This window comes from Amblyraja radiata, chromosome 4 (assembly GCF_010909765.2).
Source record: "Amblyraja radiata isolate CabotCenter1 chromosome 4, sAmbRad1.1.pri, whole genome shotgun sequence".
In the NCBI taxonomy this organism is placed as follows: Eukaryota; Metazoa; Chordata; class Chondrichthyes; order Rajiformes; family Rajidae; genus Amblyraja; species Amblyraja radiata.
The window spans coordinates 16400600-16416590 of record NC_045959.1 but is presented as its reverse complement, the minus strand read 5'-3'; the positions used below and the strand labels follow the sequence as shown (position 1 = coordinate 16416590).

General features: G+C 45.0%; 1 protein-coding gene across 4 annotated transcripts in view; it reads right to left on the bottom strand.

Annotated features, from left to right (window-relative positions):
- The window catches only part of mtss1 (MTSS I-BAR domain containing 1), a 156588-nt gene extending 151758 nt beyond the window's left edge, over positions 1-4830 (bottom strand). For 3 of the 4 annotated variants that reach the window (XM_033019010.1, XM_033019009.1, XM_033019011.1), the window contains exon 1: positions 4216-4830. In XM_033019010.1, coding sequence (XP_032874901.1) covers positions 4216-4287 — 72 coding nt within the window. In that variant the 5' untranslated portion in view covers positions 4288-4830. The remainder of the gene's footprint in view (positions 1-4215) is intronic. The other variant, XM_033019008.1, reaches the window with a different exon arrangement.
- Between the last annotated feature and the right edge of the window lie 11161 nt (positions 4831-15991).

The window sequence follows — 15991 nt, the reverse complement described above, 5'->3', positions numbered from 1 at the left end:
ATAATGACATGGTTCAGTATTTTCACAGTGGACTCAGCACAGAAACACTATAAGCCCCTATCCTCAATGGAACTGACACAAATAGGTTATTAATGAAGACTAACACAATTCTGCTGTGCTTTCTTTTTAAAAGGAAAGTTTTATTTTCAGCTATTGCCATGGGATCTCTCTATTATCAAGGTGAATGAAAGCTGAACATGATAAAATAGGTTGATCAATTAGAGACCATTCAATGTAACCAGATTGTTCCTGGCAATTTTCTTCACCAAATGCAAACAGACTATGGTGTTCAGATTAACAGCCTCACTCTGAAGTGATACAACAGATCCAAAAATCTACAGGGCATTTAACAATCAAAGATAGATGTAAAATACGCAACCAGAGTCAGGTGACATTGGTCTGTCACAGATACTGCATTCAGCCTGGCACGCAATTTCTCCAGACATATCAGAAGCCATTCAACTCCTTAATCCCCATTTTATAAATTTCACATCAATGTCTGCAGCATCCAGTCATTCAAATTATGCTAAAGATAGACATTAAATGCAGGAGTAACACAGCATCTCTGGAGAAAATGGAAAGGTGACACTTCGAATCGGGACCCTTCCTCCGACTAATTTCAGGGGGAAGCAAGAAAAAAAAACTGGAATCGAAGGGCGTACAAATTACAGCTGGCAACAGATGACTTCAGCAAGGGGATTCCTGCTGTTACAGGCCACCTATCTAGTGGTTTATACATACATATGGAAATACCAAAGAAAATGATATGAATGAAGGGGTTAAGAAATGTCATACACTGGGATTAAAAATTGGAAAAGGGGTCAGGGGAGGAGCAAGAAAAAAATCTAAAACATGACAATTTCAATCAAAATTTTGAAAGAAAATATTGGAAAGCACAGAGATACTTCCTAAAGTTACAAATGGTGCAAATTGGTGCAGAAAGGTACAAACGTTTGAAGGCAATTCACAATATAAGAAAATTGAAGCCACACAGCAAAGGGATGTATAGTTTAAAGATAATACTATGATATCCAGAAAACTGACAAGCCTTCCATTTGACTTGGAGGAACTCTAATCAACTTAACTTAATTACAAATGGAATCCAATTAGATTTAGGTCAGCTTTGAAGGTCACCAGTCTCCTTATTTATACGGAGACAAGAAATTGCAGATGCTGAAATCTTGAGCAAAACAACTTTTCAGGGCAGGACCCATCTTCCGTAAAAGGGTATCAATCCAAAATGTTGCCTGCCCATTCTCGCCTCAAATGCTGCCTGACCAGCCAAATCCCTTCCGAAACGTAGCCTTTCACCTCTTAATTACAATGTAATTAATCAATCGAAACACAGTCAAGCTTCAAAATTAAAGCAAAAAAATTATTGCGGTGTATACAACTTAATCTCAAATTCCAATTAATATTTAATTGGCGTGTCATGGAGTGGCAGGCAAACTATGGGCAGGTATATTTTAATTTTAATTTACAGCTAATGCTGGTTGAAGTTACAGTTATACACCACTTTGTAAATTCAAACTAGCTCCAGACATGCTTCAGGCAGAGGCTCATAGGATTATTGCACTCTTTAGCCTCCTTAGTCACAGCAATTTTTATATGGTTACATATTCACAATTGTTTTACAAACCAAAAAATAGCCTTACACTTAAATCATCTTTGTGCCAGATTCTTAAGAGCAACAAAGAGGATCAGGAAACAGAATTTTGCTTGTGATCTGCAATAGAAAAGCTTCTGATCTTGAAACATGGTGTTGTGGGGGTGGAGGAAAATTAATCATCCCGATGCACCATTCTCATAATCAAATGACTCATATCTCCTCTCCTATCAAGTGATTTAAGAGTGTTATTAGAAGCAGCCTGAAAACAAGTAGGTTTCTACAAGTAGGCTTCCACAAAGGGTGGTGGGTGTATGGAACAAGCTGCCAGAGGAGGTAGTTGAGGCTGGGACTATCCCAATATTTAAGAAACAGTTAGACGGATACATGGATAGGACATGTTTGAAGGGATATGGACCAAACGCGGGCAGGTGGGACTAGTGTAGCTGAGACATGTTGGCAAGTTGGGCCGAAGGGCCTGTTTTCACACTATATCACTCTATGATTATGAATCTCTATGGGGCATTATCTGGGCACCAAAGGTAGAACTGGAGCATAGAAAAATCTGGTATCTATTTTCAAAAATATCACAAAGTGTAGAATCTTCCTATCGAAACACTGACTAATCTTGTTTAATCCAGTTCTAGTATTCCTTACTAACCCGTACTATCCAACTATGAGAAGATTCATTAAGCATAACCAAGAAAATGTATAATAAAAAGGGGCAACGTATGTCACAACAATGATACAGAACTAATTTTGCAAATAACAGTGGAACTGAAAGAGTACTTATCATATTAGATATTTACATGCAGCTATCAGCAACATCCAACAAATGGAAAGTTTTGTAGTAATACAAATGGATTTAGTCCTACAGAACCAAGATACATTACGGCAACCCAATGAGGTTTCATAAAACTGCGCTCACACCAATACAGGTTTTTTTTACTGACAGAATATTGGAGAGATTGCACCGCATTCAGTTCCTGTCTTGACAAAATAAAAATATCTCAGATGGGAATGCCAGCACGGGTGCATCCATTAATCTCAACAGAGAACAAGATACACCCATTATGATTCCTAATTTGATCGTTATCAGGTGACACCTGGAAATTGCATATGGACAGCTGCCAAATAAAAGCAGGAGATAGACACAAAAAGCTGGAGTAACTCAGAGAAGGAATTGGTGGCATTTCGGGTCAAGACCCTTCTTCAGTCTCGACCCGAAACGTCACCCATTCCTTAACTCCAGAGGTGCTGCCTGTCCCGCTGAGTTACTCCAGCTTTTTGTGCCTATCTTTGGTTTAAACCAGCATCTACAGTTCCTTCCCAAACAAAAGCTGGATGTGGGTCATTTTTGATTCCTCAGTGTAATGGCCAGTTGGCAACTCATATTGAGGCTCATGCAATAGAATGATAACCAAAAGCTAAAATAGACCACATTAACACAGATTCTCTTAACTATTAGACAGATCGTTAGAGATGTTTCAAGAGTTAGGATGTAGGTTTGCTTGATTTGCCTCCACTGACTAAATCAAGGACAAACTATCTAATCTCAATGGTGTCAATCAAGCAGCATTTAATAGGTTAGGTATCTTTCTTCCCCCAAGATGATGCACAAAAATATCAAGAAATCAAATGAAGTGATTTACTTCGTGCAGTTTTCACCTTGATAAAATAAATTCTGGATTTGAATAATGTTGATTACCACAGAAGCAGCAAGAAGGTGCAGCTTTCACAAGTTTTTCCACCAAAAGTACACAAGCAAATCTATACAAATATATTTTAAACTTTAATCACGAGTGTATGTTGGTCATCATTTAACAGGAACGGAAAAGTATGAATAAAATATATAAAAATAAAATACCTGCATAAGATAAAGTTTTCAGCAGATGCAAATTACTGAACTGGATTTTCCAAAACTTATTTAACATTTCAATATAAACACCAGGAATTTAGAAAAGAAACGACATAATCACCTAAAGCTGCGGATAGTTTTTATTTTATGACTACTAGTAGTAAGTTACAGATATGTTTAAGTTATTCGTCGAAATATACACTGAATGTGTGATTTGAATTAAAATGTCAATTTGGCAATTTCAAAGCACATTAACTTTTATCATAAATCGAATTCGTTTGTAGGGTTGCAGTTTACACATTCGATCACTGTAAATCGGAGAATCGTGGGTCGATTTAAGAAGTTGTTTGTACAACCAAGGGAGAAAAATAAGCGATTCATGAACCGCCTATATATGTAATATGCAAGGCAAGTGAAGAAATCAACGTGTACACCTTATTAAAATTGACAGGTACAGTTTACGAACTGTTCTTCAAAATGGTTCACGTCCATGCAACATAAACACCAGCGAGTTCAGAGCAAGCTGTATAACATAGCTTTTTAATTATCCGTGGTACTTGCGTCCTCAGAAACCTGTTAAGTACAAACAGCTGTTTCCACCACAACTACTGTTCGATCATTAATTTACAGCATATTCTGGCCAGTGGCCACCCTCTTCCATGAAACAGGTTTATACCAAACAATGTAAACACTACTTTTGGTTTAATTTATACCATACGAAATATTGTGGGTTTTTATTAAAGACACCAACCTTCATGTCGCCGATGATGGTCTGAAATAGTCCACCAAGCGCACTGCATTCCTTCCCTATCACAGCCTCCATTTTCCCCAATAAAAATAGTGGGGATTCACAAACGAAAGGATAAAATACCTTCAGTCTCTTTGGCGGGTGGGAGTGGGAAACCTTTAAAACCCGCGAGCAATTGCGTTCGTCCGTCTAATTAGAAATAAAAGCTTCGTGTGGGAATAGGGGAGCAGTGGCAGGAGTGACGATGACGGAAAGCACCGCTGCTAAAGGTTTTTTTTAAATGTTGGATGAATGCAAAAAAAAAAAAGACAAACGCACTCTTATTCCCTGCGGTCAGCGTTTATCCCCGCAGTGCCGAGAATATCCATTGTTCTCTGCCTGTCGACATTATGCGGCAGATTGTGGAACAAAAAAACACTGGGTGGAGGATTAAAAAAAAATTAAGGACTGCTTTCTGCAGCGTCTCGATGCACGAAATGACACACTCTCTCTCTCTCACACACACACACACAAAAACTCAACCGGGGAGGAGTATGTATGAGAAAGCCTTCCCCTCTCCTCCTTCAGCCCTGCCTGCCTCAAAATGCAGCTCCAGCCAAGGCAACTGGACGCCCCCCACCGGCTCAAACCATCCGCGCGCATCCGCGACGCCCCATTGGCAGCTCAATGGAGCCGCCGGAGCGCGAAGCAACCTAACGTCACGCAAAGGTCACGCGCGCGCTCGCTCGCGCTGGGTCTGTGGCGACCGCTGGCTGCGGTGAGTGAGTGAGTGGGCGGGTGAGCGCTCGCTCGCTCGCGCTGGGTCTGTGGCGACCGCTGGCTGCGGTGGGTGAGTGAGTGAGTGGGCGGGTGAGCGCGCGCTCGCTCGCGCTGGGTCTGTGGCGACCGCTGGCTGCGGTGAGTGGGCGGGTGCGCGCGCGCTCGCTCGCTCACACAAAGTATACGAAGACTTCGAAGCAGCGCAGGCAGACGAGAAATGAAGGAGAAAAAAAAAGGGGGTTAACGTTTCATGTCAGTACTCTATATCAGTGATTCCCAACCTGGGGCCATATGGCCATGGCAAATTTCAGGGGGGGGAGAGGGAAAAATTGGGATTTAGGGGGCCACAGGTTCAATGAAGGGGGCCACAGAGCTACCACCCTGTTGCCTCCTAAATTTCAGTTCTAATCAATTTAAATCTATGTAGTTGAAATATTTTTGATGTTTGTGGAATAGAATAAAAGAGAATATATGTGCAATTAATAGACACTGATATTTTTATGGAAGGTATTATAATATTGAAGTACTTTTTTTTTCGCTAATAATGTCGGGGGGGGGGGGGGGGCACAGAAAAATTAAAAGATCCCAAGGGGGCCATGAGCTAAAAAAGGTTGGGAACCACTGCTCTATATTAATGACCGGTTGCATCAAGCGGTTGGGTAACTCGAAGAAGATAAAAGAGAGTGGTGGACATGGCTGGTTCATCACAGGTATTAACCTCCCCACCATTGGGATCTACTGAAGGTACTGCTGTGGCGGCGCCTGCTAGTGCACGCAGATATTGAAAACCAGCGTTCGAAAGCCGCGGTCACGTGACTCGGGAGGGGCTGCTGTTTTCGACCGGTTTTTCCCTTGCGCGCGTTAGTTCAACGCTGACCACCGTTGTTGGCAGACGTGTCTGAAAAGCCTGTATGCTGGTTATTGAACTTTCGAATAAAGATCTGTTGAAAACTCCAGTAGTCGTTTCTCAGACCACTAAATTGGTGACCCCGACGTGATAGCCGTCGTTAGACAAGAAGAATTATGCAGGAAGAGAATGTTCCAGCACGAGGCAGGGCTCACCGGCCTTCAAACTGCCAGCCTTTTGGCCTGATCAACCTCAGGTGTGGTTCGCCCATGTTGAGGCACAGTTTCATCTACATCGCATGACGACACCATGTACTTTCATGTGGTAGGAGCATTACCACAGGCCTGTGCCTCGAGGCTGTTGCCTTATATCAGAGACCCTCCGTCCAGCGGCAAGTACGAAGGGCTGAAGGCCCTGTTATTTTATGTTACGGTCTTACCCGTAGAGACAGGGCGGCATGGTTGCTACACATAGGACTGTATCGGCGACCGAAGGCCATCGACGATCATGGCAAAGATGTTGGCCCTGATGGACGGGCACCGCCCCTGCCTGCTTTTCGAACAGGCGTTCTTAGAGCAAATGCCCGACGAAGTGTAGCTAATGCTAGCGGGAGCCGATTTCAGCGACCCGCAGTGGCTCGTGGAGGGAGCCGATGAACTGTGGGAGCACAGATGGCGGGACGTTTACGCTTTCGCCCGTCCCCATGTCACACAACGGGTGCAGCCGAACTGACATCGGGAGAAAAAAGAGACCCAGCCAAGCGTTGAAGAGGATCCGCCGCGGCCAGTGGTCTACAATCAACGTCGATGGTGCTACTACCACCAACGATACGGACCCGAAGCTCGGAGCCCTTGTTCGTTTCCATGAAACTCCCCGGCCGATTGTTCATAGAGGCGAACGCGATCGGCCCCAACGTACGCCTCTTCGTCCGCGATCGCCTTTCCGGCCACCGTTTCCTGGTGGACTCCAGCGCCCATGCTGGTATCCAGCTTCCAAGCGCTTGAGACGTTCGGGCTGGTAAGGTGGGACCTGTCCTCTCAGCCATTAACGGGAGCTATATTCGCACCTACGGTACGTGGACCGCAAATCTAAATTTCGACTCCCGGTACAGGTTTATCGTTGCTGACATAGCCCAACCGATCCTTGGGGCCGATTTCTTGCGCGCGTTCTCCCTGTTAGTTGATGTGCGAGGTGGTTGCATGGTCCCTGTGTCGGACCCACGCCCCACCAAGCAGCGCAACCCGTCAACGCCCCTACAGCAACTGGTCAAGGTAGCTGAGATCCAGCAACCTTTCGCAGCCCTGCTCGCCGAATTTCCAGGGTTGCTCTCACCCCGGTTCGACGGGGCCTTGCCCCGTCGTGGTGTGGTCCACCACATTCCCACCAAGGGACCGCCGGTCCACGCCCATGCGCGCCGTCTCCCGCCCGATAAACCGCATCGCACGAGACGAGTTCCAACTTATGTAGGACATGGGGATTGTCCGGCGGTCGGATAGCCCTTGGGCTTCTCCGTTACACATGGTGCCCAAAGCGTCCGGGGGCTGGAGACCTTGTGGCGATTACAGGCGTTTGAACGCAGTAACTACAGCCGACCGGTATCCAGTCCCGAACATACAGGATTTCTCAGCCCATCTGGAAGGTGCGACTATCTTCTCGAAGGTCGACCTTATCCGCGGGTATAATCAAATCCCGATCCACCCCGACGAAGTCCCTAAAACAGCCACCATTACCCCTTTCGGCCTTTTCGAATGGCTAAGAATGCCTTTTGGCTTAAAGAACGCTGCTCAGGCTTTCCAAAGGCTAATGGATCAGGTCGGCTGGGGTTTGCCGTTTATCATCATCTACCTGGATGATATCCTGGTAGCCAGCAACTCGCAGGCGGAGCATGTCAAACACCTCCGCCTACTTTTCGAACGGATGCCAAAGCACGGGTTGGTGATCAACCCTGAGAAGTGCCAGTTCGGACTGCGCTCCATCTTTCTTAGGTCATAGCATCACTTCCCACGGTGCGCAGCCACTGCCCGAGATAGTCGACGCTATCCGTCGTTTCCCCAAGCCTCTATCGGTCAAGGGTCTGCAAGAGTTTATCGGGATGGTTAACTTCTACCACCGATTCGTCCCGTCTGCAGCCGCCATCATGCTGCCGTTGTTTCAATGCCTGGCCGGTAAGCCCAAGGACCTGGTCTGGTCCAAAGAGGCACAGAAGGTGTTAGAGGGGGCTAAGACCGCATTGGCCAACGCCACTATGCTGGAACACCCTAGGGCATCAGCCCAAACGGCCCTCACCATGGACGCCTCCGACGTCGCGGTAGGCGCCGTCCTCGAGCAGCGCGTAGGTAATCGCTGGGTGCCGCTGACATTTTTCAGCAGGCAACTGCGAGCCCCCAAAGTTATATGCAGCGCTTTCGACAGGGAGCTCCTCGCACTTTACCTAGTGATCCGCCATTTTCGTTATTTCCTGGAGGGGCGCGCCTTGTCCAAGGTTTCTGACCCTTGGTCTGCCAGGCAGCAACGGCACCTCGCCTACATTTCCGAATTCACATCTGACATTCGGCATGTGGCAGGAAAGCTGAATGTTGTGGCCAACGCATTGTCCCGTCCAGCGCTGCCCGACGTTTCAGCGCTTAGTCTCAGCGTTGATTACGAGGAGCTGGCAGCCGCCCAATGGGCAGACGCCAGTATGGAGATTTACCGCAATGCTGAATCAGGACTGAAGCTGGTTGAAGTGCCATTCGGCGCCTCCGGCGTGCAAGTCCTTTGTGATATTTCCATCGGTAAAGCCCGTCCTATTGTCCTGGTCGCTTGGCGTCGTCGGATTTTTGACACCATCCACAGCCTAGCGCACCCGTCCATTCGCGCCACCTCTGCCTTGGTCGCGGCGAAGTTCGTCTGGCTGGGGTTAAGGAAGCAAGTCGCTACATGGGCTCGTTCCTGCATCCCATGCCAGACCTCCAAAGTGCAGAGACACGTGCACCCGCCGGTCCCGGATGGCAGGTTCCTGCACATCCATGTCGGCCTGGTAGGTCCCTTGCCTTGTTTGCGCGGGGCTACCCACTTACTGACTATCGTAGACAGGTTTACCAGGTGTGCGGAGGCAATCCCGTTGACGGATACCTCCGTTGATGCATGCGCGAGGGCCATTGTATCGCATTGAGTCGCTTGTTTCGGGGGCCCCACAGATATTACCACCGATCGTGGGGCCCAGTTCACGTCCTCTTTGTGGTGTGGGATGGCGCAGCTGTACGACGCGAAGCTGCATCAAATTACCGCTTATCACCCGGAGTCCAACAGGTTGATTCAGCGGTTCCATAGGCACCTTAAGTCGGCATTGAAAGCCCGACTCACTGGCCCCGATTCGGTCGACCAGTTAACTTGGGTCCTTCTTGGCATCAGAACAACGCCTAAGGAAGACCTCAAAGCCTCCTTGGCCGAGTTGGTTTATGGCTCGGTTTTGCGGGTTCCCGGGGATTTCTTGCAACATACTTCAAACTGGTCTGTAATTCACTGTTTTCTCTTTCCCGCCTGTCTTAAAAAGTGGGAACACATTAACCACCCTCCAATCCACAGGAACTGATCCTGAATTTGTAGAACATTGGAAAATAATCACCAATGCATCCATGATTTCTAGAGCCACTTCCTTAAGTACCATGGAATGCAGATTATCAGGCCATGGGGATTTATCAGCCTTCAGTCCCATCAGTCTATGCATCACCATTTCCTGCCTAATGTGAATTTCCTTCAGTTCCTCCGTCACCCTAGATCCTCTGGCCACTAGTACATCAGGGAAATTGTTTGTGTCTTCCTTAGTGAAGACAGATCCAAAGTACCTGTTCAACTCGTCTGCCATTTCCTTGTTCCCCATAAAAATTCACCTGTTTCAGCCATCAAGGGTCCAACTTTGGTCTTAACTAAATGTTTCCTCTTCACATACCTAAAGAAGCTTTTACCCCTCCCACACACTATTTAGTTTAAACTCACCCATGTAACAGTGGCAAATCTGCCTGCCAGAATGCTGATCCCCTTTCTACTAAGGTGCCACACATTCTTTTTGTACAATTAACCCTTCCCCCAAAATAGATCCCAGTAATTTAAGAATCTAAATCCCTGCCTCCTGCACCAGCTCCTCAGCCACATATTCAGATCCTCTATCTCCCTGTTTCTGCCCTCACCAGTACGAGGAACTGGAAGCAAACCAGAGATAACCACCCTGGAGATCCTGCTTTTCAGCCTTCTTCCAAGTTCTCTGAAGTCACGCTGCAGAATGTCTTTCCTCTTTACTTGTGTTGCGTTAATGTGCCAGTAAAGCTGCAGCAAGTAATAATTTCATTGTTCCATTCCTGGTGCACATGACAATTAAAAACTCATGATTCTTGACGTCAGTCACCTTTTTTGTGAACAGGCAGTTGGTGACAGCCAGCTTGGTCCACTCCTGATGTTGGCCATCAGCACATTTTACTGGGCAGAAGCAAGAGGCAGAGTTCTCAGGAATAGGCAATAGGTGCAGGAGTAGGCCATTCGGCCCTTCGAGCCAGCACCGCCATTCACTGTGATCATGGCTGATCAACCACAATCAGTACCCCGTTCCTGCCTTCTCCCAATATCCCTATGTTTAAGAGCTCTATCTAACTCTCTCTTGAAAGAGAGATAAATTACATCCAGGACTGAGAAGAGGGGACATATCTTCAGAGGACATGGATTAGGAGCAGGAATTGGCCATTTGGTCTGAAGAAGTTCAGAGCTGAAGATGGGTGCACGGAACTTGCCGTGCCCTTTGAATTGCTCTGGCACATAATGTTGTTTCCTGCACTCTGCCTATGCCCAAACATGTGTTGATCATGCTTTGAATTAACTCAATGACAACTTGTACACCAGAGATGCTGCCTGACCCACTGAGTTATTCCAGCATTTTGTGTTCTACACAAGATTCCAGCATCTGCTGTTCCTTCTGTTGACAAATGTGTAGAGCTTCCAGAGATGAGAATTTCAAAGATCACCTTCCTGCATATGAAAACATGTATTCATCTCATTCCTAAATAAGCCTGCCTTGCTCCTTACTCTGTGGCATCTCATTCTAAACCTCCTAGCTGGAGGAAACATCCTACTTGTAAAACCTACTAAGCTTAAGATTTTGTGAGAACAGTTAACTTCAGAGAATACCTACTCTACTCAGTCACCCCTCCTGGGGAAACCCCAACATCCTTGGAACCAGTTTAGTTGGATTATGAAAAACCCTTATCAAGAAGTCCAGAGCTCTTGATATTGAATCGGGAATTGGATGAACACATAATCAGACCCAAATGGTTTATCCAAATATATGTCAGGCCTTTATTTCTTCATACTTCAAGCAAAGTAGTCGATTCTAATTGACTTCAAAAGTAGCCAAGCATGCCACTCAGTTGAAGAGCATTTGGACATGGACAATAACTGCTGGATTTGCCAGTGACACCCACGTCCTGCAAAATTGATTAAAATGAAATGAATGCTGCAACATGAAGCAGAGGTTAATAAAATAGCAGAGTCAATGGTCTATAAACAAGATAAAGATTGCTTCAGTTTTGTTTAATTGTATTACAACACACTAGTATGCCTTAATGGCTTCCAGTAAACTAATTATAAGACAATAATCCAATAGAGAAATAGGCACAAAGTGCTGGAGTAACTCAGCGGGTCAGGCAGCATCTCCTGACCCGCTGGGTTACTCCAGCACTTTGTCTCTATTTTTGGTATAAACCGGCATCTGCAGTTCTTTGTTTCTTCCTATAGTGTTGAGTGCAAATATTTTGGAGTGAAAGCTCATAGTCAGTCAATGTAGAAAGATCATTCAATACCATAGAATTACTAAATTAATTCAGGTTATTCATTATTCCATAGTGAATGTTGATTATTGTTGTGGATGGTCTTAACATATATTCTTTGGTGGAAATAAGTTCTTGTTTTGTAAGAGCAGTATGCAGGGCCGTTTGAAAAGGAAGTTTTGGTCAAATTTAATGAATTCTGTTCCATTTTCACCTTCCTTTCCTAACAGTTTACAGAATTTAAGCCTGTTGTTCTTCCTTTGTCACCTCCAAGCCTCTGTTGCTATCTCAACCCTTCCCTCCTCTACCTGACTGTTATCTGCCAATTGACCTATCTACACCTATCGTTTGCTAACTCTTGTCCCACCACTTTATACTACATTCCATCTATTTCAGACTAGATGAAGGGTCTTGACTGAAAGTGTCAACTGTCCATTTTCCTTCACATTTGTTGCTCGACCCACTGAGTTCCTCCAGCCGCTCTCCTTTTTTGTTATAGATTACAGCATCTGCAATCTCTTGTGCATCCATCTTATTATGTATCTGCGAGTATTCGGGGATAAATTATTGTAATGAAATAGCAGTTTACTGTATTGTGCTATGTAGTGTGTTGTGCGCTTCCACAGCATTATTTTTCTGAATCAAATGTGCTGTTATAGGAACATGCCATGTGGAGAACAGATGGTCTCAACTTTAATTTACATATATTTGGAGCCTTTAACACTCTTCAGTGTCTTTCTCCACTTTTCACAATTCGTTCTTTCAGTCACCCTGTCAAACTACACTATCCATCATTGTATTTTATAACACACCATCTACTCAGTTCACTGCTGGAACTCTAATACTCCTTCAGCTGCCCTGATTTGGCACAGAAGCAAAAGTTCTACATGATACTCTTTGTGTCCATCTCAGAAGCTTAGATCATCTTGCTGCTGGTTATCATTTTGATGCAGTGCACTTAGCTGCTGCTACCATTTCGATCTGGGATTTTCTCTGTTCATTCTTCAGCAGCCTAAGGGACATATATGAGCCACAATGCATTCGGCAGAAGCTTGTAAATGCAACTCGGGAAATTAGGTTACTTCAGCAAGTGTGCAATTTACATAGACTGCACAAAAATAAATAATTAAAACACAGAAAATTGTATTTTCATTAGATGATATAAAAAGGCAAGGACCTGTGAAGCTATTCAGCCCATTAATATACATTATTTTGGAAATCCAATTTTCCAGCACAATTTTAAAGAATTCCTGTACTAGGCAACCTTCTCATCAGTATTTTACAGAAATTTATAGTGCTGGTAAAAAGGTGTGTGTTAATAATTGTTTTAAATTTACTATCAATTAATTTGACATTCTGACTCTGACCCTAAATTGTTTGCTTTAATGTGAAGTTACAATGTGATCTTCCCAATTATGTACAACATGGCCTTCTTCTGCCTACTTTATAATTTATCTCCCTTCACATTTCAGATCAGATCTTTTTTTTAAACTACATCTCCAATACATGTATATGTATTGGAGATGTAGTTTATACAGACTGACATCAGTCTGAAGAAGGGTCTTGACCCGAAATGTCGTCAATTCCTTCTCTCCATAGATGCTGCCTCACCCGCTGAGTCACTCCAGCATTTTGTGTCAACCTTCGATTTTACCAGCATCTGCAGTTCTTTCTTAAACATGTATATTTTTGTTGCATTGTCTAAGAAATTGAACATGGTAACTTCATAACAAAGTTTATTGAAAATAATAAAAAACAATCTGAAAACATAAATCAATAGTAGAAAACTGTGAAAGGATCAATAACAATAAAAGTAAAATTGATATCCTGTAAGGTACACAACATACAAAACAAACCATTTATCAAATTAGACAATGCAACAGACTATTTGAAAGATAATGTAAAATCATATTTCAGGTGGACAAAAAAGTAGTCTATGAATGCTCAAATTCAGGTATTTGAGTAAATTTATAATCAGGAAGTATTACTTTTTAAGAGGGGTGATCAATGGCAGAAGAGGTTTAACAGAATGCTGCCTGGACTAGACAGTATTGGCTATAAGGAGAGGTTGGACAATTTAGATTATTTTTTCTGAAGCTTCGGAGACTGAGGAGAGACATGACAGAAGTATATAAAAGTATGAGAGGCCTAGACTGGGGTAGACATTCAAAACCTTTTTTCAGAGTGGAAACATCAAAGACTGGCAAGCATCGCTTTGAAGTTGGAAGAGGTACAAGATTTAATGGAGATTACACTAAGTGGGACCCGGGAGGGCTGGCCCCCCAACAAAATGTTCACACGGGAGGGCTGGTCCCCCAACGTAATATTCCACCTCTCCACCAATTCCAATATTGGTGGCTAGTGGGGAGGGTGGGGGCTTTCTGGAGCGCTAGTATGGGTGTTGTGGGCCGAAGAGACTGGTTTCCAGCGGGCTAGTCTGGACCTTGTGGGCCAAATAGATTATTGGCCTGGCAGCTCAGTCACTTAGGCCTGGTCGGCTGGCAGCTCAATCACTCAGGCCTCGTGGGCGGGCAGCTCAGTCACTCAGGCCTGGTAGGCTGGCGGATCAGTCACTCAGGCCTGGTGGGCTGGCAGCTCAGTCACTCAGGCCTCGTGGGCTGGCAGCTCAGGCCTGGTGGGCTGGCAGCTCAGTCACTCAGGCCTGGTGGGCTGGCAGCTCAGTCACTCAGGCCTGGTGGGCTGGCAGCTCAGTCACTCAGGGCTGGCAGCTCAGAAACTGCCAGAAATTCTGCCCAAAACAGGTGAGAGACTCTGTGAGAGCGAAGGGGTAGAGGGTGAAGAATCAATTATAGACATTTTTGATCTATTTCTGCAGATCACAGCAATGAAGGAGGAAAGCCTATCCTGGCCTGGATCTCACAGGCAGCCAATGAAGGGAGGGAGAAAAATACTGGGGTGAGGTTTAATACTTGTAGGGGAAATACTTACTGATGGGCTGAAGGGACTACTACTGGGCTAGTACAGGTGTGATGGGCTGAAGGGACTCTTTGAGGGGTGAAAAAATCTGAGTGAAATCTCAGTCAAAGGCACTTTTTCTGGACTTTTCCTGGCCTGGAAAGGGCATTTTGGGCAAAAGGGACTTGTTTCTCAGCTAATAGAGGCATTGTGGGCCGAAATGAGTGGTTTCAGGCAGGCCAAACAACTAATTTCATTTCATTTCCATTGCCATTTCAGTTTCAAGCACAGGGCAGGCCAAACAACTCATCTCATTTTCATTTCATTTTATTTCCATTGCCATTTCAGTTTCAAGCACAGGGCAGGCCAAACAACTCATCTCATTTTCATTTCATTTCATTTCCATTGCCATTTCCGTTTCAAGCACAGGGCAGGCCAAACAACCCATCTCATTTTCATTTCATTTCCATTGCCATTTCAGTTTCAAGCACAGGGCAGGCCAAATAACTAATTTTGTTTTCATTAAGGGGTAACAAATCATTTATTGCAAGTACATTGCAGACTCGCAGTTCAGTAGACGCGCAGCTCAGTTGACTCACAGCAGAATCATAGTTGTGGCCTTTCCCTCGCAATCTTCCAGAGTGACTTACTCACGTCCATGCATCCGGGGTTTTATAGTCCTGCCCCTCCTGGAAGGGACATTACCTTCATTGTGGTGATTGACAGGCGAGAGGACCAATCAGCCGATCTCAAGATATTTTAAACACTCATGACTTTTTTATTTTTCATCAATCGGAAAAATCCTCGGGGTTGCCTCAGCGGAGGAGGACTGTAAATAAGATGGCCAAAAATCATAGCGATATATAGTAGCGTTTTTTCTAAAATCAATATACAGCACAGACAGGAAGTGGTCAAGATGAGACTTTTAGTTATTACTAGACCAAGGGCAGACCCGTTGGGTCTGCTCCCCCAACGCAGCCGTTCCCTACCCGTAGCCCCCACGGGAGACGTGGTCCTCCAACTCAAGCGGCCCAGGAATGAGCAGTGCGGCTGGTTTTAAATGGCGTCTTTGAGGCGAGATGCGGGCGCCAGCAGCCGTTATGGTCGCTGGCCAGCAGGAGGCAACAAAATGAGTGAGTGGGGGGGGGGGGGGGAGAAGGTTTTAATGAAAAATGTGGACATAAACATAACGAAATCTAATGAGGAGTGGATAGTTGGAATGGAAAGTGAAATGTCTACCGAAATGGCTGCTTCTATGGGTGAGAAGCCAGTTTATTTTTGAAATATTGGGGGGTGGGGGGGGGGAGAAGGATTTGATTAAAAACGTGTACTTAAACACGATGAAATGTAATGAGGAGCGGATACTTAGAAAGAAAAGCGAAATCTCTACCGAAATGGAAATGATCTCGGAGATTGAGCGTCTGGATTCGGCGTGGCAATGAATCAAAGGAAGAAATGCAGC